The sequence below is a fragment of the Acanthochromis polyacanthus genome, chromosome 1, assembly GCF_021347895.1.
Source record: "Acanthochromis polyacanthus isolate Apoly-LR-REF ecotype Palm Island chromosome 1, KAUST_Apoly_ChrSc, whole genome shotgun sequence".
In the NCBI taxonomy this organism is placed as follows: Eukaryota; Metazoa; Chordata; class Actinopteri; family Pomacentridae; genus Acanthochromis; species Acanthochromis polyacanthus.
This window is the reverse complement of record NC_067113.1, coordinates 66,208,011-66,234,156: the sequence shown is the minus strand read 5'-3', so window position 1 is coordinate 66,234,156 and position 26,146 is coordinate 66,208,011. Positions and strand designations below refer to the sequence as shown.

General features: G+C 39.7%; 1 protein-coding gene across 2 annotated transcripts in view; it reads left to right on the top strand.

Annotated features, from left to right (window-relative positions):
* The window catches only part of mkln1 (muskelin 1, intracellular mediator containing kelch motifs), a 44,502-nt gene that overhangs the window by 1,751 nt on the left and 16,605 nt on the right, over window positions 1-26,146 (top strand). The window contains exons 3-12 of one of the 2 annotated variants that reach the window (XM_022215445.2): window positions 5,443-5,585; window positions 9,707-9,795; window positions 9,892-10,001; window positions 15,024-15,216; window positions 15,360-15,437; window positions 15,704-15,769; window positions 22,038-22,150; window positions 22,383-22,595; window positions 23,207-23,428; window positions 23,523-23,652. In XM_022215445.2, coding sequence (XP_022071137.1) covers window positions 5,443-5,585; window positions 9,707-9,795; window positions 9,892-10,001; window positions 15,024-15,216; window positions 15,360-15,437; window positions 15,704-15,769; window positions 22,038-22,150; window positions 22,383-22,595; window positions 23,207-23,428; window positions 23,523-23,652 — 1,357 coding nt within the window. Of the gene's footprint in view, window positions 1-5,442; window positions 5,586-9,706; window positions 9,796-9,891; window positions 10,002-15,023; window positions 15,217-15,359; window positions 15,477-15,703; window positions 15,770-22,037; window positions 22,151-22,382; window positions 22,596-23,206; window positions 23,429-23,522; window positions 23,653-26,146 lie in introns of both variants that reach the window. The other variant, XM_022215444.2, reaches the window with a different exon arrangement.

Genomic DNA, 26,146 nt, shown 5'->3' with positions numbered 1-26,146 from the left:
AGAACAGTGTACAGAAAGGCGGATGGGAAAGATCAAATGGTGAAATGCAGGGCGGTCTGTGCGTTGCTTTATTATACTACTGATTTATTCTCAGTCTTCTGTTGAAACTAATACGTGGGGAAAGCAATAAAGATGTCCCAATGACAGTTTCCTGGCTTCTTTGACAAGCTCTCATTGACTTTCTTTTATATTTGAATCGTTCAGATAAGTATGGGAAAGCTCAAGGCTCACTGGCTCTCTGACCTGTTTACATTTAACCTCGAACTACGGACAGCCTCAAACCCTGGGGAAAAACATCTTAGACTAATAGCAGCGATCAATTTCATGTCTCTGGAAAGTAGTTTCTATGAAAGTGAAAGTGTTGGGAGCTGTGGAGTGGTTTCTCTATGCACTGCAACAACTGCAATTTTGCAATATAGGAACATACCACCCAGTTTAACAGTATATTTTTAGTGTGTTTGGCAGTTTTTAAAAATACTTTACACAGAGGACTAAGCCATATCAGGCTTCATATACATAAAAGCTGTAAAAGATATAGAAAATAGGGGAACATTACACTAAACTAGTTCTGCAAATCCTACAAATGTAATCATATTTCAGCATTTAATAAATAAATGTGCACTCTGATAAATTAAAAACCAATGTTGATGTTAGATAGGTGGACGTCAGAGCTAAAGTAAGTAACAAGCTGCTGTTACTTAACCAAAGCACTCTGCTTTAGCAGCTATGATAATGATTTTGTTTATGGCTACCTGGGTGTGGGGTGATAAAATATTGTCCCATTTTATGGTTCGCTTACATAAGGGTTTACTTGCATTGAAAAATTTCTGCGCACCCAGAAAGGTTTTAGGTGCCCCACAAAAACATTTTATCCAACATCCAAGGAAAATCACCTGTGCCAAAATAATAACAATCAGAAATATTGTTTCTGAAGTCAGTTTAGTTGATTGGTGTTTCTTTTATTTAAGCATAATAGACATTATTGTTTACCACATGTTCAGAAATAACAATAACATGCTTAGATTCTGTCAAATAAGACCTTTTTTTTTTTTTTTTTACTGTACAGAGACCTATGACGCTTCCTGTTGTGTCTAATCATCACCCAAAGGCCCATTCTGAACCAGGAAACCCCTGTTGCATAAATGTTATCATATACTTGAAGTCACTTGAGTAACAGTAATAACTCGTATGTTCCTGGAGAGTGGATTTCGGGAATGGAAATGATGTTGTTATTAGTGTGTGTGAGTAAGCTACAATGCCCATATTTTTTTAGAATGAGGAGGAAACTAAGTGCAGCAGTGTGATTCCCTGTTGTGTTGTGGAGCAGAGGACTAAGATAGTTTTGGTGTTTGGATACATAGATAATACTTGTTTTTGGTTTGGTGCTTTTTAAGATTTATTGACTGTAGAAAAATAAGAGACAGTAACCAAAGTCCTCTTTTTTACTATATGCAGAAGTGCAGTGATAGTTTTGAATTGATTAAGGCTATAGGCATCCAATATCTAATCAATTATTGGTCCTTTAAGTGGCTGTGGATTGAATAAGGAAATATCTCACATACAGGCTTCCCCTTTGAGAGCCCATCTAGCAGTACACAGGACTGAATAGTTTACCTTCACACAATGAAACAACTTGAACTCATTGACAGACTGCAGCAGACAGCCAGAGTTTGAGATTTAATCTCAAAGTTTGCATTTTACAGCAAGAGGAAACGAAACAGTGCAAAAATCTGATGACATTAAACACACCAGGCTTAAAGCACAGGTAAAATGGGCTTCACAAATTAGTACTATTATACGACATGAGTATAATAACACAATAATTCATTAAAATTTTGTCAGTAATCTGCCAATAATTTCTGTTAGGATTATTTACTCTGCACATTCTGATAATTTGCTGATATCAGTTTTTTAAAAACAATGTTTAGGTGATGAATGGAATAGTCCAGCTACAGAAATATGTTCAGTAACTCATAAATAATTAAGTAAAATCAAGCAGAAATGCTAAACATCCCCCTAATTCCATCTACTGAACTTAAAATTAGTGGAATTTCTTTTGTTATGGGAAGATAAACTAAATGTTTTGAACTGTTGATCGGGGAAAAGCAAGTAATGTGAAGACGTCCTGCTGGGATGTAGGAAATGTTGATGGACATTATTCACTATATTTTGACAGTAAACAGTTAACAAACTGAGTCACTGTGGGAGGAACTTGATGTCTGTGAAGTTTTAACCTGCTGGGTCATTCCATGTCAAATCAACCATTATCCAAAAAAGTTCCAGCAGCACCACCTTTGATTTCCACCATATTCAGTCTGTGTGTGCCATTAGGTCCCAAAGGAAGGTAGGAAACAGGTTCTCTGTCATATGTGTATGCATTTTGCTTTTACACCCCATTATATGGGGGTAGGTTTAGGCCTACAATTGATAGCCGTCATTCTGGTAGGTACTTCACATTGCCATAATTCTTGAAATATAACAGCTAAAGGCCTGGAATTCACAGGATCATCTCATTTTTCACTACTGATTACAAAACAGTCAGACTTTTAGCCCTAGCCTGAGTGTGAAATTTTTTTTTGGAGGGTTGATTTCTTGAAAAAAACTGAAAATCTTAATTTCGCCCATGTCTTTATAGCTCTCTGTATGCCATTTAAATCAGTAAATTATGACTCATAGTATTTAATCATTGAGTGTGGGTCTTGACTGACATTTTAGAACCACTGTTGAAGTACTCAGCTGTTTAGTTTGTCTGCAATACCTATTTTAATTAGGGACGAATCTGGAATTTTGTGAAATTCAACCATATTTTTCACCATGTGTGATAAATAGCAGCACTCTGAAACTTTTAGCAGTGAATCTTCATATTCCAGTAATAAAAATTTCAAAATATTGAATTGGTGTTCTGGCTCCTTCATATAGAAAATCTATGTCAAATAGGGGCCTAAAAGTGCCCTCGAGCAGCATTTTTGCCATATATTATTTTGAAGTATCAAATGTGTCATATTGCACCTCAGGTATATCAGCAGATGTTATTTAACCACACTTATTACCTGTTGAGGCCAACACACCCAGTCTAGGGACACCACAACTATTTATACTGATGTTGTACTTTAAGGGGAGGGTTTGGTACAAGTTCTGAAAATCTCTACCTCAGTCTAATAACTCTCTGCTCTTCTGTGTCTGCATGTAGTCTGACACTAAAAAAAAAAAGCAAACATTCCCCATTCATTCAAGTCAACTCACTGCTCTTATGCATACATGTATATGCCAGGCTGAATTGATGAAACTGTTTTAAATATGTGTCCTTTGGCTAACATTAGACAAAAAGAATCTGATATGATGCAAATTTTTTCATCAATGAAAACTTCTCTTCTTTTTTGCTGCCACTGGTCAGTGACTCTGCATATGACAAGCTATAGATGTCTGTTTTCACAAAGGAATTTTGAAGTTTTATCTTTTATCTTTAGAATTTCGAAGCTTTATCTACTTTTCTTTAGGTGTAAGTTTTTCTTAAAAAAAAACAAACAAAAAAAACCCTGGAACAACTAGCCGGCCTTGTCGTGGCTCCAGGGCTTCATGGGAATGTTTCCATAACTAACAGGCTAGAGTCAGTGAGTGCAGTATTTCAAACTATCTCCATATAGGCTTAGATGGAGTGTTGCAACCATCTTATCATATATAAACAACAAAGAAACCTGTATCCTCTAAGGGCCTATGACACTTTCTTTGCCCTAAATCTGGCAAAAATGATGGCCAAGGGCATTTTAGGCCTCCTTTTGGCCTAGATTTTCAATATGAAGGTGACAGAACACCAATTCAATATTTTGAGTTTTGACAACTAGAACACAAAGATTCTTTGCAAAAAGTTTCAGAGTGGTGCTATTTATCACACATGGTGAAAAATGTGGTTGTATTTCATGAAATTTCAGATTCGCCCCTAATTAAAGTAGGTCCTGCAGCCACACTAAACAGCTGAGTACTTCAACAGTGGTTTTAGCATGTCAGTAAAGACCCATACTAAAGAAAGAAATGCTGTTTTAATATTTTTTTAGATTAAAATGGCATACAGAGGCCTTTCAAACATGGGCGAAATTAAGATTTTTATTTTTTTTTTCAGGAATTCCACCCTCCATAAAATTTTTCACACTCAGACTAGGGCTAAAAACATGACTGTTTTGCAACTAGCAGTGAAAAACGAAATGTTCCTGTGAATTTCATGCTTCTAGCTTGCACATTTCAAGAATTATGGACCTCTGAAGTATGTACCTGAATGAAGGCTATCAGATTTAGGCCGAAACCTACCCCCTTATAATTGGGTGTAAAAGCAAAATGTGTACACATATGACCAAAAACCTGTTTGCTATCTTCTTTTGGGACCTAATGGCACACTGAAACTGAATATAATGCAAATCAGAAATGGTGCTGCTGGAGCCATTTGTTGACTTAAGATGGAATGACCCTGCTGTGTGGCACCATTGATTTGTATTGACATACTTAAAAAAAAAAACTACATATTGTAGCTGATGTGACTGGAGAAAAAAATTACATGTTGGTTTTGGCTTCTGAAAATCATGCCAACTTAACATGATACTGAATCCCAGAGTGGAAGAACATTCACACAAAGTAAATACAGCCACAGTCCTTGAAAACGGCTCGTGTATCTTTTCTTCAAAGGGAAACTTCCACTGTTGGCTGGTTATTCGGCTCATAGTACACACACTGTCACTGAGCCATGACATTCAAATGACAGGAATAGTGTGTTCCCTCTCATCAACCAATTAAAACAAGATGTGGGTCAAATTACAGGCAAAGGGCTGTAAATATTGTGCTTGAACATGTGACTCATTGCAGGAGCTTGAAGGAAGGATCAGGCTGTTTTATTACATGTTGACTCATTACTGACAGGATCAATGCCTGACAGGAGATTCAAAAGTCAAGTCAGGAGAGCTGCTTTTAGTTTTTACTGATCACAAAAAGCTAGAAGGAAAATTCATGTGAATCTTTTAGCTCAGATGGATATTGATATACTCTGATGACATGGATTTATAGAATATTCACATCTTTTATCAGTGGATATCAAAATGTCATTCTCTGGGGTCTGTTAAGTGCCTGCTTTCCAGTGGCCCATTTAATCAATGCTCCAGCCTGTGGCCTCCACTCGTTCTGGCCAAATGGCTGCCGGCGATTTGTCATTTGATGTCCTGGCTTGTTAGAGTGCCAGTGACATGTGGACATGGCTCATAGATTGTATGTAATGCCACTTACCTGATGCAGTAGATTGACCCTGCTGTAGTCGTTTAGATAACGAGCAAATCTTTTCACAGCGCCCGACCTGCCATAATCACAGGCACTTTCCTGCTGTCCTCCACACACACTAAGTGCATCCAAACTCTGCTCTGTGCTTTCAGTGTAATTCATGCCTCTGTTTCTCTTTTCCTCCAGTTTTTAATATTGAAGTTGGAAAGGCCGGCAATTGTTCAGAGCATCACCTTTGGAAAGTATGAGAAGACTCACGTCTGTAACCTCAAAAAGTTCAAAGTCTTCGGTGGGATGAGTGAAGAGAATATGACAGAGCTTTTGTCCAGGTGAGACATCCCCATTGATGCAAATCCAATTTTGTGACTACTGCAGTCAGAAGTGACTGTGTTTGCAGCAGCCTTTACCACATTTTTTGAGGTAAAACAGTGATTATTTGGAACTCACTGCTGGTTGTACACAGCCTCAGAGTAAGCTCTGCCCACAAAGACAACTTCAGGGGAAATAAAGTCCCATAGGCAGTAAAGTTCCTGCAAGGAAGCTGGATTATTGATGTCTGGAATTGATTTTTTTTTTTGACCTGGTCTCAGATTCAGTTCTGAATCTGAGGCCGACAGCCAGTTGTTATTGGTGTCAGTGCTGACCCTTAAAGGCATTTCTTCATGTCAAGCACAAATGAATCCCTGTAAGGTGTTTGTTCTAGGTTCCGCCTCATTTCCAATGTATATCGAGCACTGCTATGTTGATTTCCTTTCATTACTTTTAAGCATCAGTGTACGTAAATCAATGAATTTTCACCAACTGCAGTAAAAGGTTGACAGAAAGAAGAAACGATAATGCAATGGTGGCAAACAGTGCGATCATTTTTCAAAACAAAATATGTAAAAATCTTTAAAAATTACCGTGAAAAAATATTTAATTTCCGATGATATTGATAATTTTATTTACATTTTAACAGTAAAACCAGCAGAAACTAGAGTTTAAATTGAATGTAAACACTTTATTTATCAAGGTACTCATAAGAATTTAAGTGCTACCACAACACATAAATAGGTAAATTTACTTCTAAATAAATGATGAATAGCCGAAAGACATAGGAATGATCTCACCTTGAAACACAAATACAATTCAGAAGCATATGCCTCGAGAAGATGCTGCACCACACTGAAGTGGATGCTGCTGGTGAGAAGAGCTCTTTATGATGCATTTGGATGTTTTTCTCCAAACACGTCAGTTCAATATTCACTGTGTTAAAGATGTAGAGAATTACCCCATGAGACACCATCAGAAGCGTGACTCTCGCACAAGAAGGTCGGCAGTAATTTGTAAAAGCACCTTGGATCAGGCGCACTGTGAAATGGACGAGGTGTGGCTATAAAATAATGAGTCTGGACTTATGTCAGTTCAAACCACAGTGCATGCCTGAACCACGTAGCGTACACTGATCAGTGGACAGCGGGAACGACCTTTGAAAGTTTTAAGTTGCCTCAGTGGAAAAAAATTCAATTTCAGTGTTCGAATCATTTTTAGTAGCCACACCTCATATACCCTAAAGTGCAGTCTTTGTTATTATTAATGATATAAAATTCTGATTTTACCCTTTGTTTACACATAAACGTCTATGATGCTGAGAAACAGAGAAGTCAAACTCAATCCACACATATGGTTCCCTCACCTCTTGATGCTGATGGTATATCTGTCTGTCTGTTTGGCAGCACTTCAGGTCTGTTTTTGCTTTAACATGTGGACAGATTTTTTTTGGAGAATGATGGAGCAAAAAGCTTGTTTTAAGAAATACTTTCACAACCGTTCCAAAGGTTGAGGTCACTTAGAGAAGTCCTTATTTTTGAAAGAAAAGCATTTTTTTCAATGAAGATAAAATTAAATGAATGATAAATCCAGTGTAGACATTGTTAATGTGGTAAATGACTATTGTAGCTGGAAACGGCTGATTTTTAATGGAATATCTCCATAGGGGTGCAGAGGAACATTTCCAGCAACCATCACTCCTGTGTTCTAATGCTACATTGTGTTAGCTAATGCTGTTGAAAGGCTCATTGATGATTAGAAAACCCTTGTACAGTTATGTTAGCACATGGATAAAAGTGTGAATTTTCATGGAAAACATGAAATTGTCTGGACAGTAGTCTGTTTCTTTTTGACTTGACTAAAATACCTGCACTGGGACATTTAAACAAGCAATCCACTTCCTCATACTATGCAAAACACACAAAAGCACACTTTACATGTCCTGAACCAGACAAGGAAGCCCAGGGGAGGACAGTTCTCCAGGGCCGAAGTTACTGTTGTTACTTCAGGGTTAGCCCCCTTCACTTCCTCAGCAGTCGTAGAAGGCAAAGACACAGGAGCCTGGCCTTATTGAAGAATATTGCAGCCTTTATTGTAAATTAACAGTGGCTGAACCATACAGTTGCGCTAACCCAGCAGCTACACACCTCTTTTTTTTTTCTTTTTCAATTTATTTTATTTAAGTATACAACGTATACAATGAAAGTAAACATAAAAATAAACATGCCAGGGGGTATGGGGTACAGTTACGTTACATCATTTATAAATAAATGGTATTTTTAGCCACACACCTCTTCTCTCTTCCGCCTTGAACCGACTGTGTCGTCTTCCTCGCTCACGCTGCATTCAGGGTAGCTCAGACATCTTGCTCTCCCCCTCTCTCACACACACACACACACACACACACGCTGCTCTGTCTCCCTCTCTCATAACGGAGCCACTCTCGGAACGCTTATCTCCTGTATAAGAGCATTGCATTTTTTTCATGACGGTATTGGAACTGATACCGCTGCTATTTTTAAACACCGGCAGTATACGGTATTACCGTAATACCGCCCATGCCTAGAATACAGTTTCTTTGTCCATATTTTAAAAGAAAACCATTTTACCTGTCATCACTTCCATTCATCCTCTTGTGGCCATCACAGCTGTGTAATGTCACCTTATGTACAGCTTTATGCAGTCTTAAATCAGTAGTCAGGTGGGGTATCACAGTGCCAATAATGTAGTAGTCAGTAACAGTACGGTTGTATTTCCATGGGCCCTGAGAACAACTTTAACCCTCGTGTCATCCTGCGGGTCAAATTGACCCATTTTCAAGTTTAAAAATGTCAAAAAATATATATTTTCTTAGTGAAACTTCTGATGTCCACATTGTCAATGTTTTTGGGAACTTTTTCAACATTTTTTGGTGGGAAAAAGAAATATTAAAAAAAAAAGTATCTCCAGAACAGTCAGAAAAAAATCAACCAAGAACCCTGCGAAATTCACTGGATTTTGGTTGATTTTTTTTTTTGGTGAATGTTCTGAAAGAAAATAGAAGTTTTACTGATATATATGTAATCACTTTAGATATTTTTAGGATTGTTTTTACTCCTCACATTCTGAGCCATTTCTACATTAGCCTAAATAAGCTAACATTGTCTTTGCGACCATTGTGTGTGGTGCTTCAAGAATCTGTGTCACTGTGTTTTCACACAGCAAAATTTTGATTGGTGACTCTCAACTTAAGATATAAAGTAGAAAAAGAATCGCTATATAGAGATAAAACAAAATACTCCAAAGATATAAACATGTAAACAGTGTAACATGAGCAGTGAGATTGGTGGTAAAGTACAGTTCAGTGCAAGACTCACTTCTTTATTGCACATAGTGTTTGTGTGCAGAGGGGAAATGGATTGGACAGCTCAGGGATAAAAACTGTTTTTCAGTCTGGTAACTTGAATTTTTATGTTTCTGTACCATTTTCCAGAGGGAAGCTGCACTACAGCACAATCACTACGACAGATACAGCTGCCAGCAATTCACAAACAGTGCTAACGTTTCTGGATGTACACATTGTGACGACATGTTATTATAAAGTATAAACTGAAACTGTGTCACTTTGAACTCTGTGAACAGATGTGGATGTCCGTCTTTTTGCTTAGCTACTTTAAGTTTGACTTGTTTACTCCTTTGTTCTAAATGCTCTGTGCTTTATTCAGCATTGAGTTCTTGTTAAGTCCAAACCCAATCTGAAAACCCATTCTAAAACTATTAATTATCCCCTTAGCTGACTGAAAAAAAAATAGCAACAGTTTATATTATTAGCATAATCGTCATCCGGTTCCATCTTCTTCATTGGCAAATTGTGTCCCGCGTTTTTCACTGTTTTCAGAATTTTTTTGTTTTTTTTTTTGTTTTTTTTGTTGGTGATTCACACCATTCAGTTAATCGTCTACGCTAGCAGACAGCCTGTTTGTTAAAAAGAGAACAGATCAGAGCTGCAGCTGCCAAACCCACAGATGAAGTGTGCTTAATTCCCAGAGTTAGAGGGCTGTCCAGAATATACCAGCATATGGATTGAGTTGGCATCTCAACACAGCAACGCAATTGGTAAAACAGCTGCATCATCCTGATTCTCTCTGTCTCCGTCTGCTAGTGGCCTTAAGAATGACTACAACAAGGAAACATTCACCTTAAAGCACAAGATCGATGAGCAGATGTTTCCCTGCAGATTTGTCAAAATAGGTAAGAGCAGATGCAGTTTGGCCAGCGTGTGTGCTTTGTTTTCTTTGCTGTGATCATGTTTTACATGTTCCTCATCTTTCTTCCTTTTTGTCTTAGTGCCTCTGATGTCTTGGGGTCCCAGTTTTAACTTCAGCATCTGGTACATTGAGCTGCACGGTATTGAAGACCCCGATGTGGTGCAGCCTTGCCTTAACTGGTACAGCAAGGTAAGAGCTAAGCCTGGAACTTGGAGACGTGCAGTAGAACTGGAAGAGTGGATTAGAGATACAGCAGGCTGAATCTCTCATTAGATGGATTAATCAGCTGGCAGGAGGGCTAAACTTCTACAAAAAGTACCTCTGAGGTGTCTGTTAGCTCGACAAATGTCCTTAAGTGAGGCTACCAGTGGCAGCTAGTTAATATGGGTCAAAACAAGAAAGACGACTTCAACATATTGAGCATAAATGATTGTATATTTCAAAATAGTCATGAAATTAAATTAAGTCCTGCTAGGAATGTAAGGATTTATTAAAAATAGGTTTCAAATTACATTTGTTTTGTGTTTCTGTGTGAATACATGTGCTTTGTATGTGCAGGATAACTGCTGAATGAATGTGTATGTAGCTCCTTCAGCTTCTGGAAAGAATGTGGATTGAGGCTTCTGCCTGTTTGGTTGCCTTGATTTTTCCTTGGGATACTGTGCTCTGCACCTCAGGCACGCCCTTTTTTCTGAGTAGCAAATCTGTTGTTGGACTTCCTGTGATTTGGACAACTCCTGATTCTGTCTCTCTCTCATCCACATCATAACATTAATTGTCTGCCTCCACTCTTGCTCTACTCAGCCAGATTTTGGCAGCTTCTCGGCTTTCAATCTTTACAAATTCTGTGATGGGTGATTTTAGCCATCACAAGACTTCTTCCAGATCTGCTGAGGTAGTATAGGAGGCATCAAGCTCCTCAACCAGCATTGCATATGGGATAGATGGAGGATTTTCATTCAGGAAAGTAGAGTTTGAAACCTCGGTGAAGCCACAAATTTAGGTTGACTATTTTGTGCTTTGTGTGCTTGTGCTTGTCTGTAGAAGGGTTTGTATTTATCAGACATGTTAAAACTGTAAAAACTGTGAAGAATATAATTGTGCCTAAAGTTGGTTTTCTTTCATTAAACTTGAGAGAACAAGGTATATACCGTTTTTTTTTGTAAATTGTAGCTTATTTACAGCTGAAAGCCACATAAACTCATATGTAGCTCAGTTTTGGACAGAGTTTCATAACTTGTCATCCCACCATTTCCTGTTCAGTCCTGTTACGTATTCAGCTAATCAAGATGAACTTAATATGAACTCCTGTCATGTAATTTACTGATACCACAGCTCACTGCATCACTACGTAGGACAGTTTGGCCTATGTTGTGTTCATGTTTGTGCTACACCTTCCAGCAAGGGCGTCAGTTTGTTTTTAAAAGTGGGGGGGGATGGAGACCACAGCACTTTGAGAAAATGTCAAAGAAACGGCGGCAAAATGCCACAAGCTAGGCTCGAACTCACAACCACCGCACCAAACACGAAGCCTCAACCTGTTAAGCTATTGGTACATACAGGTAGAGGGATCTGTGGGCCGCTGTAGTACTAATTCTCCCGGGCCGAAATTTGCACGCCTCTGGTCGGAGCTTCCACTTGGCACGGGCGCAAATTTAGCATTCTGCACGTTTTTTTAACCTCACGAAGGTGTTGCTGCATGTCTGTGCAACTCTCGCAGATGCGGATGGTGCGTTCAGGAGCGTCGGAATTTTCTATGCTTCTGAAAATAACTGGGTTTACAACGCTTACATGTGAAGAATTGATTGTGTTGGAGACAAATGACCCCTGACAAAAAGTGGGGGGGACACGTCCCACCGTCCCCCCCCTAAACTGACGCCTATGCCTTCCAGGCATGAAGTACTGAAAGGCAAGATGAATGAAAAGATCCATCTTCTTATGGGGGTCGTTCTTAGACGGCTAATGGCTCTCGTGAAAGTTTTAGCAGGGCTGGCTTTTATAGTCAGATATTATTTTCTTTACTGATGTAGAAGTACAAGTCCCTTTTAGCAATGCCAAAATGGAAACATTTTTGAAGCATCATTTTGCTAAATATTAGGGCTGTTGAAGAAGTAGGGATGCACAAATGCCACTATATTTGTAGACCAAGTTCAAGTACTTACATTTGGATACAGGCTGAAACAATTTCTGAGTAATTCGATCACCAAAATGCTCAAGGCTTCGTTTGATCCAGTACGTACTACATACTAGACCCCAGGTCACTAACTGGTGGGCCATGGTCTGAGTGTGGACCCAGACTTCATCCTATATGGACCCGGACCTATAATCAATAAATTATAAGGAGATTTTACATTTGATAGGACGCTTCTGTTTTGACTAAACACAGCTTTTCTGGTGTTTATGCTATTGGTTTAACAGAGCAGAACGCTGAACTATGAGGGCAGTTTGACATAATCAGACTTTCCTTAAGTCAGCTTAACAAAAACTAAACCCTCAGTCAGAGTTAACAGGTTGTAATGTGGTTTCAACTTTGTTAACTTCACTTGACAGGCTTCAAAAAAAAGGAGTGTTTAAACATCATTTGATTCATTTTCTGCAAAAAATAAACCAATGGTGTTCAGCTGCTCTCAGTCAACAGGTTGTTTTAATGGAGAACAATGAGGAACATAAAAATTTATGATGGAAAAAAGCTGCTACTAGAAATCATGCTGGACAAGAACGCTGGTAGAAAACTGTGTGTTATGTATTTAGTTTACCAATTAATGCCAGCTGATTATTGACAACAGACAGATTGCACAATAAAACTATTAAACTGCATACATTCAAACATGATGCTGTACTGAAGTACCCATACCCAAGTACCCATAATGAACAAAATCACTTTCATTTGTGGACAAGAGCTGCTGGTATTTTTACGGTGCACAGGTGGTCTCTTAACATTTTCTCTTGCTTTTCCAGTGTTGGTTGCACAGTTTGGTATTGCTATGTCGTGCTGGTATCTAGCCACTAGAGCTAGCAAACCAGAAAGCATCCAGATTTAAGAAACTGGAATCTGAGAATTTTTGCTTTACATTCTTAAACAAATACTCGACTGTATAATCTGATCATCAAAATCATTGATGAATATTTGACAGTCAGTTAATTGATTAATAGTTTCAGCTCTACTGCTAGCATGCCTAAGCTCCTTAAGGTCTGCGTTTGTTTGGATTTCAGATGTTGTAGTTCTTTGCTTGAGGAAAATGAGCTGTTTCTCAGTCCGCCTCCTGATCATTTACCAAAGCAGAGCTTGCAGTCTACTTTGTACTTTACTTTTGTCGTCTTAAAATATCTCCAGACTGCTGACATTTCTACTCCTCCACCTACCTGCTCGGTGTAAAGTGGTATGGGGTGGGCTGCATCACAGAAGTTGTAGATGAGAAGCTGTACAGGAGTCTATGTTTGTGTCAGTGAATCCTTATATAAAAGCCTGTTTTCATTTAGCTAAATATGTCAAACTTTTAAGCAATAAGTGCAGATGATTTTGGAGGATAAACTGTTCTAATTTTTTGGACATTATTCCTGCTGGTAATAAGAGCACCGTACTCACCAAGCTAACAGAGCATGCCAACAATTTTTAACATTGATGACTCTGTTTGTTTGAGGCCACAAACACATCAGATATCTTTTAATTCTGTTTGTTGTTTTGCCTTGTCACGACTAGATCCTGGGGTTATTCAGTTGCAGAATGACTAAGGTTTATACCACAGAACCACAACATCCACAGCTCAGCTCTAGAAACCCTAGCTCAGGGGTGTCAAACTCAGTTCCTGGAGGGCCACTATCCTGCATGTTTTAGATGTTTCCCTCTTCCAACACACCTGATTCAAATGATCAGCTCATCATCAAGCTCAGCAGAAGCCTGATAACGAGTCTGATCATTTGAATCAGGTGTGTTGGAAGAGGGAAACATCTAAAACATGCAGGATAGTGGCCCTCCGGGAATGGATCTTGACACCCCTGCCCTAGCTAATGCTAGCTCCTAGTGACATCACATTAGGACATTTATCACACTTTCCTTTTATATATGGTCTTCTTGAAAAACAATTATCCTACGTATATAATATTCTCTGCAAGTTTGCACTGTGTGTTTCTAATTTATTCTTGTGCTGCCTTTATATCTTTTCTTTTTGGAGCTGCTGTAACGGTGAACTTTCCCCACTGTGGGATCAATACAGTTTATCTTGTCTTATCTTTGATGATACTAAAGGCTTTGCACAGTTTTCTTTTCACATATACAGTGATACCACCTTGTAAACACTGATGTGTAAAACGTGATCCCTTTAAATACTGAGGTGCAGGAACACTGTTTCTGAGAATGTTTATCGTTCCCAGACAAAAGTCCAAAGTATAAAAAATCAAATTATCCTTAACCCTTTAAGCTTCAGTCAATTCCAGCCGTTTTCAGTACAAAAAATCGCTAATATTCTATTTTTAAATAAAAAAATTACGGAATATTGGGAATATTGGACGGGCATTGCGAGGTGCATTTCCTTGAAAACGACCGATTCGGGGATTTTATACCGACTTCAGGACATGTTTTGGACAAAATAGTTTACTGGCTTGTGTTGTCTGGATGTAAAAGGTTGGATTATGGCCGTTTTTTGTGGAATCTTTTTTTTTGTGTGTAATAATGAACCCAGGAAGTGAGTCGCGCTGTGTGCATTGAAGCGCGTGTATAGAGAACGGATGGATGAATATTCGTTTTTGTCGGACAAATGTGTTTTTCTCACCCGCTGTGGTAATCGCATCTGAAAGTGGTTTATACCGGCGGATTCATGAGAATCTAAGCTTTCCATCGGCGTATAGAGTTTGTATAATCGTGTTTGCAGCCGTCGGACATTCTTGAAATTCCTATGCAAATTAGTAGGTGTACCGCCGGCGGTACACTGAAGCTTAACGGGTTAAACTGTCCATAGGACATTAACCTAAATAAAGACCTGTAAATTACTAACACAACATTTTGACCAGTTTAGGGTCAACCTCATGAAGAGTCAGCAAGCACATCTCAGATGTTAATCAGGTGTTTGGTGGCATCATTTGGTGCTTTCCATATTTGGGTTCTTCTATTTACTGTCACCCAGGTTCAGAAGTTGCCTGTCTGACTGGTTTGGATTGTAAAAACTTTGTGTATTGATTTGAGCCCTCTGCTTCCTCTTCTTGGTATCCTTACAGTACAGAGAACAGGAAGCCATCCGCCTTTGCCTCAAACACTTCCGACAACACAACTACACAGAGGCCTTCGAGTCGCTGCAGAAGAAGACTCGGATAGCACTGGAGCACCCCATGCTCACCCACCTGCACGACCGGCTGGTGCTGCAAGGAGACTTCGACGCCTGTGAGGAGCTCATAGACAAAGCTGTGAGAGGTAACGTACTAAACATGAGCACCACTGCTGAGTGCCAGGTTGTTTAATGATTTTTTTGAGGTGTGGAGTACAAATAATTGAGTTAAGCTTGTTTCCTTCAAATGGCCATTTTGCAATATTTGAATCTCTTCTCTCCTTGTTAGATGGTTTGTTTAACCAGTATATCAGCCAGCAGGAGTACAAGCCCAGGTGGAGTCAGATCATCCCAAAATGCAACAAAGGTACAAGCGCCCAAGAAATCAACCGAGACGACATGAACAGTGAGATCATCTATTCACGTGGGAGATACTCCCCATTTGTGACTCAAACATTTCAGTACATTCTGAAGCCTCTGTGGCCTTGATTCTAAAACACTGCCTTCACCCTTTGTTTCCCTTCGGCTCCACCCATTTCACATTATCCATTCCTTCGCTTTCCTCTGCGTCATCCTCCACCCATCCCACGCTCACACGCCGTCCTTGTCTCCTCCCTCCTCTCCTCTTTGCAGGTGACGGCGATGACAACAGGCCAGGGATGAGGGGAGGACATCAAATGGTCATTGACGTCCAGACTGGTGAGACCCACGCAGCCAGTGTTATGACTTGGCTATGACTCACATCCTCCTACTCAGACTCAGAACGCAAAGCTCTATTGCTGTTTAATCAAATTAACCCTCCCTCCTCGTCCCCTCCACCTCCAGCCAATCGCCTTCAAAAGAAAGCCATCCAGAGGGCATTTCTCTTTTAAAAGCACATAAATCACAACTTTGCTTTGACAGAGACACATAACTATTGTTTTTTTTCTGTATCTGGCGACTGTTGGTGGTGTACTTCCCCGCTGGCTATCAGAAAAACAAAAGGCTGCATTGTGTGCTTGTGTATGTGAGAAAGAGTGATGCAGTGTCTGTAACTGGTGTCAGAGCTGGGAGAAAGCATTGCATCCCTCTGGTCTGTGTCTCAGGCCGCACACACTGACCTCTGTGTTTTGGTTGGAGGAGTCAATAGAACAAGTTGATACAGGAGACACCAAAGGATTTCTTTGTACTTTAACAGTCCTGCCCTGTTCCTCATCCCATTCAAATTCTCACATTTTTTTCCTTTTATGATTACTGTGGAAATTCTTGCCAAAGAGCATGTACATGTAACACAAGGAAGGCATGGCTTTAAATGTAAAATCATTCAAGTTGTTGCAAATGACTTCTTTGCCGTCATTCTGTCATTGTCCGTCCGGTTCTAATTTTGTTGCTTGTCACTTTGAGCATATTTTCTGAACAGTAATGATTTTACTGGACAAAGCTAGCATGTGTCACAACGCCTGGTTTGTCTTCCAAGTGCTTAGGCCTCGAGAGTGACTTGTTAAAAATAGATTTTGAGTGCAAAAGGAGAAATCGTCACATTAGTTGTGGTTGTCCGCAGGTTTCTGGAAGACTGAAGTGCTATGGTTGTGTGTAGCGATGTTGGTGTTTGTGGGGCTGATGTTATTTGATAAAAAAAAAAATGCACTTTCATGTCTTTCTGGCCTGTCATCATTGCATTTCTAAAAATGCAACTCAGGTTGTAGTTCTTCACCATACACTCAAGACATTAGCCACATAAAGATTAAACAAATTGAAGATGAAGTAAGCACTGCATCCCTACGTATTCACAGTGTGCGGTAGAAAACAATCACAATGCAACAATTGTAAAACAAGGCTTAGAGTGAACTGATTAGAACTGTGATTTCTTCATCTTCCCATAGTCAGGGTGTAACCACAAAGAAACTGTTGGGATTTATTATCTTTATCTTATTGATGCTTCTTACTCTTTTAGCCATTGTTGAAAATGTTAATGTTGAAATAAGATAATAAATTCACAGCATGGATGTCACTGATTTATATTTTGCTATCTCAGCCAGTATCTGTGATAATAAGAATTTGCCACATTTTAAGATATATGGCAAGCTAAGCCAGCAGCTCCCCTACACACACACTAGCTTGGAAAATCCAAACTGAATCTCCACGTAATCTCCTATCTCCATGTTAGGAGATACAGGAGAAACAGTTTGGCATTGGGCAATTGAATCGCGTTTCCCTCCTGGGAAAGTTTGGTACGACCAATCATAGCACGGGAGGTGGGAGTTAATGCTGCGTCATCTTCCGACGATGAGGAGGCAGTGGATGGCTCGTTACTTTCGGCTTCTTGCCATTGTTTGTACTGAGGAAAATCCCGTTCCAAACGTGTGAGTAAATTTAAGCAACTTTTACACATACGCACCGACTTGGTTTGGCTCCGATTTAAAGTTATTCCTAACACCGCTAATCGTTCGGAAGGAGTCTTTTGTTGCGTAGCCTTTTCAAAAATAAGTGTTGTACTTGAGAGTATCCCATGTATTCGCAGATTTTTGTGACAAAAACGGCAGTAATCATTCACCGCAATGCTTTCTCGGCTGCATCCGTGTTACGCTGATTGGTTCTTTCTCGTTCAAGCTGCATTCGTTAGCCCCTCCTTTTTGAAATCGTCTCCTATCATCACAATGCCAGACTGCCTTTATTTGTATTTATATTAATACATAAATAAAGTCAGTCTGGATTTTCCAGGCAACACACACACAGCTTCTGTTTGAGCTTGTATCAGTTCACAATTAACTGGTGTATTGTGTACTGGTGATGGATGGTAGACTGCAGTCAAAGCAGTTGAAAATGTCACTTTTCTATGTGTTGCTGCAAGGTTTTATTGCACTCAAAGTCCAGAGCAAAGTCATGTTTTGGTCATTTTCACTTCACCTTACCTAGGTTCACTGTCTCTACCAAAGACTCTTTTCTGTGTGTGGTGTGACTCAAAAAGAGAGGAGATGCTGCAGCTTGCTCATAATGACACCAGAAGAACATCTCAATGTAGTTTGCATGTTCATTTGGCTTACGCACTGTGAAAATGCTTAGAAACTGCATTTAAGAGTCAAGAATCTTTATTGTCATTATGTAATTACTTTTCACCAGTCACATAGCGCAATTTTGTTTGTATTACCAGCTTAAAAGTCAACATTAAAAGACGTGGACAGTAAAACATACAGTTATATGTAAGACTTTAAGTCTTATAATGGTGAAGAAAACACTACTAAATGTTTACAGAAAAAGAAAACAAAAACTAATACAGTCCTTAGGACATATGCAAAATGAAAACATTTTACATGCTGCATACTGTCCAAAAGAAAACATGCCTAGCTGATTATTTAATATAGTTGCGTGCTGTCAAACATTCCCAAACTGACGCCCTAGACTAGTTCTTTCTGGTGTGTAGACACGAATAGACTGCTGACGGTAATTCATGAAATTACTGAATTGAGGAAGCCTCATCTTGAGCTGAACCTCATGTTCTGAACATGTTTGGGACAAATACAGTCTTGTGTTTATGTGTATAATTGTATGAACTGAGGAAAGCATATTAACTAAATGGATGAGAGAGAGAAGGTAACCATTAAAAGAAAAACACAACCAACTACATAATTTGAGAAGTGAGGTTAAACTGATCCTTGTTGCCAAACCTGTTCTGCCCTGGTCCTGTCACTTTGGCTCCTCTTTGAAGTCTCAGTACAATGACAGTTGAACCTGTTCAGAATCAAGCATGTGTTTTGATGCCAGGTATGTTTTTTTTTCAAAGGTTTTCAAATCTTTATTGTTATTTCTTTAATAGTTCAGTCCCAAACCAATCACTTCTTGCTTGGTCCACTTTGATTCTCAGTAGTAATGTCCTGTTTTGGCTGTTGCTGAACCAAAGTCTGCTTTTAAACATTTAAATGCATAAGCTTGTCTACTGGGCTTATTTCAGCGATGTGACGTCAGCTTTGGAAAACAAGCCACTGAATTAGTGATTTCCCTTTATTGAGCCTTATACTTCATGATCTCATGCTGGAAATGATGCGGTCCATAGGACCGTTCATGATAAATCCCTGTACCCTTCTGAGACTATTTCCGTTCCTGACCATATCGTGCTCCGCAGGAATCGTTTTCATTCAGGTGTTTAATTCATGTAAGCTGCTAGGATCATTATCTACTACTGTAGGCCCAGCAGTCACACATGTGGTCCATCGCCCTCTTAGACGTCAAACATTACCAAAGCACTGATCACTGACAGGCACAGTTACAGCCATGCAAAAATGCAGTTTCTTGCTTATGCCTTAGCACAAATGGCCTCAGTTGTTGATCATTAGCCAGTCGGGCTCAGCAGATATACTTCAGACTTTACAGACTTGTTACTGTTTTGCGAATTTGCCTCAGTATTGGCATCACTTATTTCCCTACCTACATGAGTATCTGATACAAAGTCACAACTTTCCCAATCTTCCCATCTGCCCTCGAGCCACAGTGGCCTGTATTTTGGACCCAACAGTGATGTTTTCATAGCAGAGAGAGCAGCTTATTACTTAGAAGTAGTATATCACAATGCATAAACTGTTGGTTGCTTGTTCTCTTTTGCAACCTTATGACTTACCCTTTCTCAGACGTTCATATTTTAAAATGACAGAGGGTGGGGAGGGTGTGTTGCAAAGAAGAATCAGGATTTGAAAGGCAGAAGATCGTCCAAAAAGGAATGAACCAAGGCTGCTCATGGGATCGGGTTGGGGCTAGTCCAGGCATGTTTTATAGGTTCACAAACTGAAGTCTGCTTGATTGCCAAATTTCATATTGCTTAATTCTTTTTAATGGTACATTAGCTTTATATCAAATTCCTTAGTTTCCTTTCTGTTTGTCAGTCAAGAAGAGCCACATCTGGTTACCAAGAAAGACTCAATCGTTGCTTTATTTTATGTCGGTCTACAATAAAATTTTGAAGTATCCATTTATTCACATCCTATATTTCATGTCTAGTACAGTTTAGTTCCTTTGACGAATCTTGCTGGAATAATTTTTACCTAAATTATGATCTAGCTGTGTGCCTCATGTTAACCATCGTCAGCAGCCCAAAATGAACAACCATCATCATTCCTGCCTCAAAAAAAATTTTTCCTGCTTCACCACTAAAGGAATTCTTTAGTATTCTGTTTTCACATAACTTGATTGCAAAATGCTGTTGAAATATGCAATTATAAATTCAGGAAGTAGAAATAGGCTGTAATGAACATACTAATGTTCAAAGAATAAAAGCACTCAGAGGCTGCTCAGTCGTTGTGTGATTTCCGACGGATGAAATATTTCAAAAAAATTTGTGGTCCTCAGCTGTGGATTTGTAGCAGGATCACAATCACGTGATCATCAGCAGGCAGCTGACGTAGGGTTTGCTTGTTGTCATGGTTACAGTGACGCCGTGCTGCTGTCTCGCAGTCAGTGGATCCAAACTTTAAGTCGCATCACTGCCGAAATCTAATCACTTGGTCCTCGTGACATTTCGGACCTTTCCTGAAAATTTCTTTCGAATCTGTTTGTCTGTTTTTGAGTGATGTTGCGAACAGACAGACGAACGTATGCTAAGTCATATAACTTGGCGGAGTAATAAACCTACCTTCAACTGAAAATTATATAATTAAATAGCATACAATACACATACACACACACACAACACATACATACAATACAGCCATACACTTAAGCTTTTCAAAAACCTTTGGATCATCCCTTACTTGGACCACAGACGTGTATAAAAAATGGGCGTAGTGATGTCACACAGTGATTTGTAGGTGTTTGTGTTGAAGACTTAAGTTTGGATCTTAACTGTTGTCATTTTAGGCCACGTGACAGTAGCAGTCTGCCAGTCTTGAGATAGCCCCACCTTTAAGTGTTCCCAGAAAGTGGGTGTTGTATTCCCACCATTGGTCAGGATTTCTTTCTTAGCTCTGCTGTTCTGCCAGCTGCCTGCATCAGGACTGACCTCTGGTGACATGTCTCATGCAAAACAGTCTATAATGTCAATAGTGTCTCCGTAATGGATCTTTGGGATCTCTTAATAATGGTATAAACTATGACAATATGGTCCAAGCCTAGTCGCCTGTGTGGATGTATTGCATAAAACCCATCAGCAGGACAGGTATCTGCTCCTTTGAGCAAGGAGGAACAGGGTGAGCACTGCAATAGCTCTACAAAATGACCTCCAGCAGACCACTGGTGTGAATGTCTCTGACCAAACAATCAGAAAGAGATGTAATGAGAGTGGTCTGAGGGCCCAGCGTCCTCTAGTGTCCGCTGTGCTCGCTGACCGGCACCGTGGAGCTCGGCTGGCATTTGCCATAGAACACAGGAATTTGCAAGTCCACCACTGGTGCCCTGTGCTTTTCACAGATGAGAGCAGGTTCACCCTGAGCACATGTGACAGACATGAAAGGGTCTGGAGAAGCCGTGGAGAACGTTATGCTGCCTGTAACATTGTCTGTTAGCAAGATAAGTCAAAAACACCTGGTCAGATTCACATGAAATTTTGAGGGGATGTAGACTATGGTAAGAGGAAGAGCTGATTTATTTTTGGTGGCAATCCGGAAAGGATCCTGGATTCTGGATCACTTTGAAATTTTTTAGTATGTTTTAGTATGTGGTCCAAAATATGACAAAAACATCATAGGTTAGTATGTCGTCCAACAAATTGAATACTAGCAGATTTGTAGCATGTTGTACAGTAATAATGATACTTTATGTCTGAGGACATAGCTGAATTGTTGTGTTCTCTTTTAGTCCTGGACTGAAACAGAAGCCTCATCTACTTATTCAAAGTAGCTGCTTCAGTGTGTGACAGTTTCTGCTGACTTAGATAGTAGAGGTGTCCTAGTTTACCTGATTCTGGGAGTACTTTAAAAAAAAAAAGAAAGCATATGAAGGGAAAAGAATCATTGTTGTGTAGCGGCAGTCTGCCCTCTTACCAAGCAGAGTCTGTGCCCTGCAGAGACGGTGTACCTGTTTGGAGGCTGGGACGGCACACAGGACCTGGCTGATTTCTGGGCTTACAGTGTGCAGGAGAACCAGTGGGCTTGCATCTCCAGAGACACTGAGAAAGAGGTGAGGACGACTCAGGAAAAACATTTGGCTGTTTTTCCAAATATTGGTTTGATTGGTAGCCTCCATGAGCTGCTTAAATTGTTGGTGGTTTAAATATTTGTGAATAGTTCTTACAGTCTCCTCTTTAGACACTGACTCTTAACAGACACACTGCTCAAGATAGTCACTACTTTATGACACTAATCATATGTTCATAAAAGCTATGTAAGCCTGTTTGCTGTCTATGAATCAGAGTGGTCCTAGTGCTCGCTCGTGCCACAAAATGTGCATCGACTCGCAGCGACGTCAGATCTACACACTGGGCCGCTACCTGGACTCCAGCGTCAGGAACAGCAAGTCTCTGAAGAGTGACTTCTACCGCTATGACATTGATGCCAACACCTGGACACTACTCAGTGAAGACACGTCGGCTGACGGAGGGCCAAAGTTGGTGTTTGACCACCAGGTAGCTGCAAAGCCAGACCTCACACACACTTTTGACACACAGGCTGTGAAACTGGCACTAGCTGAGTACAGTTCATTACTGCGGTTTGTTAAGACTCTCCATCCAAGCAGGTTCCTCAACAGGTAAAGTGAAGTGATCCTATTAAATTCTAAATCCTAATTATCCGAAATGATTTTGATAAAGGACTCCTACAACCTTCAGGGATTGGAGACTGTTAGTTTTTAGTTGGTCTACCTTATAAACTTGAAATTATTTAAACTGCATTTGAAAAATTTGTGTCATTTGTTCATCTTCTCAAATGGGAAGGCAGCATGGTCAAACAAGTAAATGTCTGACACTGCAGATTAAATACATGCAAAAACACAACCAACCAGAACATGCTTGTGTCAAAGATGCTCATTTAGATAACTTAATCAGTGAAACATAAAGCATATGTAGAAACTATCACATATTTTTATACATATAGACAAATACTGTAATTAAGCAGTGGAAATCACAAACTCCTGCTGCTGTCTGTTACATCCTTTCCTCAGCTTCTCTCTGACCTGAACCTCTTCCTGTGTCCTCTGCTTCTTGCCCCTTTTGTCCTCTTCCCGCTCCGCTTCCTGCAGATGTGCATGGACTCAGAGAAACACATGATCTACACATTCGGCGGTCGGATCCTGACGTGTAACGGCAGCGTAGAGGACAGCCGGACGTCAGAGCCGCAGTTCAGTGGCCTGTATGCCTACCACTGCCAGGGCGGGACGTGGAGCCTCCTGCGGGAGGACTCATGCAACGCTGGGCCAGAAGATGTCCAGTCCCGCATCGGGCACTGTATGCTCTTCCACACTGTGAGTGTGAATGCAGATGTTGTGTTCAGATCTGTTACTTCTGCTGCTGAGTGTAATCCTGCCAGACTAAGTGTTTTCTTTATTTGACCACCAGAGAAATCGTTGTCTCTATGTGTTTGGGGGTCAGAGGTCGAAGACATACCTCAATGATTTCTTCAGCTACGATGTGGACGGAGACCACGTAGAGATCATATCTGATGGCACTAAGAAGGACTCAGGGATGGGTAAGAACACTGGACAACCTAAACCTCTCTGAACTGATGGGGTGCACTGACTTAGGATACTGCAGTTGTCAGTCTGATATTGTTGTTTTAGTTAAAGAGTTTACAATGAGTGGCTGTAACACACAGAAATTCAATTTCAAGTCATCTTTTTACTTGGCCTTATTAGTTATAGGATAGGATAGGATATTAGTGAAAGTAGCTTTCCTTGTGTTTGGCCTCGTTTTGAATTCTAGTTATGCCTTATTTGTGGCTTATCAGTTTTGTGAAGCACTTTGAACTGCACTGTAACTGTATCAAAAGGTCAGATTTATAAGGCAGATTAGACCATCAATAACTAACATAAAGGATACTTTTGTGTTCTCTGAAATTTTACAGTCATTGATAGAACTCAAAAACCGTGTTTTTTGAAACAAGATTTGAAACAATAAGTAAAGTTTTTCGATTCAAATTAAATTGGGGTTACTTCACAAAGTATTTTGCCAGCGTTGATCAGACCTCTCGGTATGGGGAGTTTTCTCACTTTAAAATGTGCCGTCTTGCGCTCTGATATGTTCCGACAGCGAGTCTCGTCTCCTCGGTTTTCAAAATCTGTAAACTCCAAAACTTTGAATGAAAACACGCCCACAACTGATGTTTAGATTTCCAGATGTCCGCCATCTCCTGGTGTACAGTACATGAGGCACATGAGGCAGTATATTTGAAGCTATGGCTTGTTATGTTCAGCAATGTTGCTTGTCGCAATATTGTGACTTTGGCGCTTAAAGGGTTAAATTGCAAGTTTTCCGAACTGACTAGTTGCCAATAAAATTAGCGACTAGTCGGTTCAGAAATTAGTCGAAATTCCCATCCCTAGTCCAGATAGCTCAACTGGTTAAGAAGGTGATTCATAAACAGAACTGTGTCAGAGACGCAGGTTTGATTCCAGCTCATTGTTCCTTTACTGCATGGGTTTCCTGTTTTCCTCTCTATCCTTGGCGGAGGTCTGCACTCTCTGAGTGCTTTTCTAGTTTGTTTCTGTAATTAATTAATCAAAATTAACGCGATAAAGTCCCAGCTCTAATGACAATATAAACAGTATGAGCTGTATAGCAGTATTGATAATGGATATACAGCATGAACACTTTGAAATAGTGAATAGGACATAAGATAAAGAATGTATGCATGAAGATGTAGAATAATTGTATTTTATTTATGTTATTTCCTTAATTTATGTGCATTCCTTTCATGTCCACATATTGTCAGTCCATACTGGTGTTTTGACGCTCGTAGCAGAGAGAAAGGGGTGTGTGTGTCACAAATGTTGTGTACCATTGCACGCCTAGAATTAAACTGTTACCTTGATTAAAGTGAGCTAACTTTACCTCTGTCTGCCCCAGACACGTTCAGAAACAAATCAGAGAACCAGTGATCTGTTTCTTCAGACATTATGCAGTTCACAGTGTTTGATGTGATTCCACACAGCTGTATGTGTTGCTTTCTGTGAAAAATCACAGTTAATGATGCACAATTAGCTCTCCAGAAGGGCAGCGGCTTCGCCGCATTCACTGCTAAGATCTTCAGACTGCTACTGCTCTGTGGGTTCACGTTATGCAAAACAACACTACTGGAATTTTGTGGTTTCCTTCACAAATGATACCTTTCAGTTATATTTTATTTACATAGCACCAATTTACAACATAATTCACATAATAAGGTTTAATATTATAGAGAGGAACCCAAGAAGTCCTTTTGAGAAGCACCTGGCTAGAGTGACTGAAAAATCTCTGGTCTGCATCATTTTACTCTGTAAACATGTTAAACATCAGTTAAATGAAATCCTTTCTTAATCTATAGCCTTCGTAAGATACTGCTGAGTCCAGTTGCTTCAGAAAAATCAAGTAGAAACCTGTTGTTTTACTACGAGTGTTTTACAAATTCACCCACAAGATGAAACAGTTTTTGGGAACCAACTACATTTGATTTAATTGACAATTCAACAAATAAGATTGATTTTATTCATTGAGGAACAAGGATAGACACTCTACAGTACAGTGTCTTGCTGTTTTGATTTTATACATCTTCAGATATTTATTTATTCAAGTGTTCATATCTTGGAAAATAGACACATTTTTAAATCACTCCAACCTAGCAGGAGCTGAGGATATTACTTGGTGCTTTCTCTTTGTTAATACCTTATCTGCTGGTTTGTCCTTTGGCTAGAACTTGTTTATTTCTCCCTTTTCAATTTGTGGTTAAACACAGACAATGACTAACAAGTGAATTTTTATCACTTTGTTGTTCTGTATTGTTTCTATCCTTAATGCTCTTTTTTCTTTTGTGAAACATGGCTGATTCATAATGATAGTCACTCCTTGAACATGCTTTCTGACCTCTGGTATCGGTGTATTTTGCGCTCATACATATCCAGTTTCACTTGGCATCACCTGACTCCTGTGGCTGTGTTTTTGGTTAGCTGAGCCATAGCCTTGTAGATATTGTTTTACTCAGCCAGTGG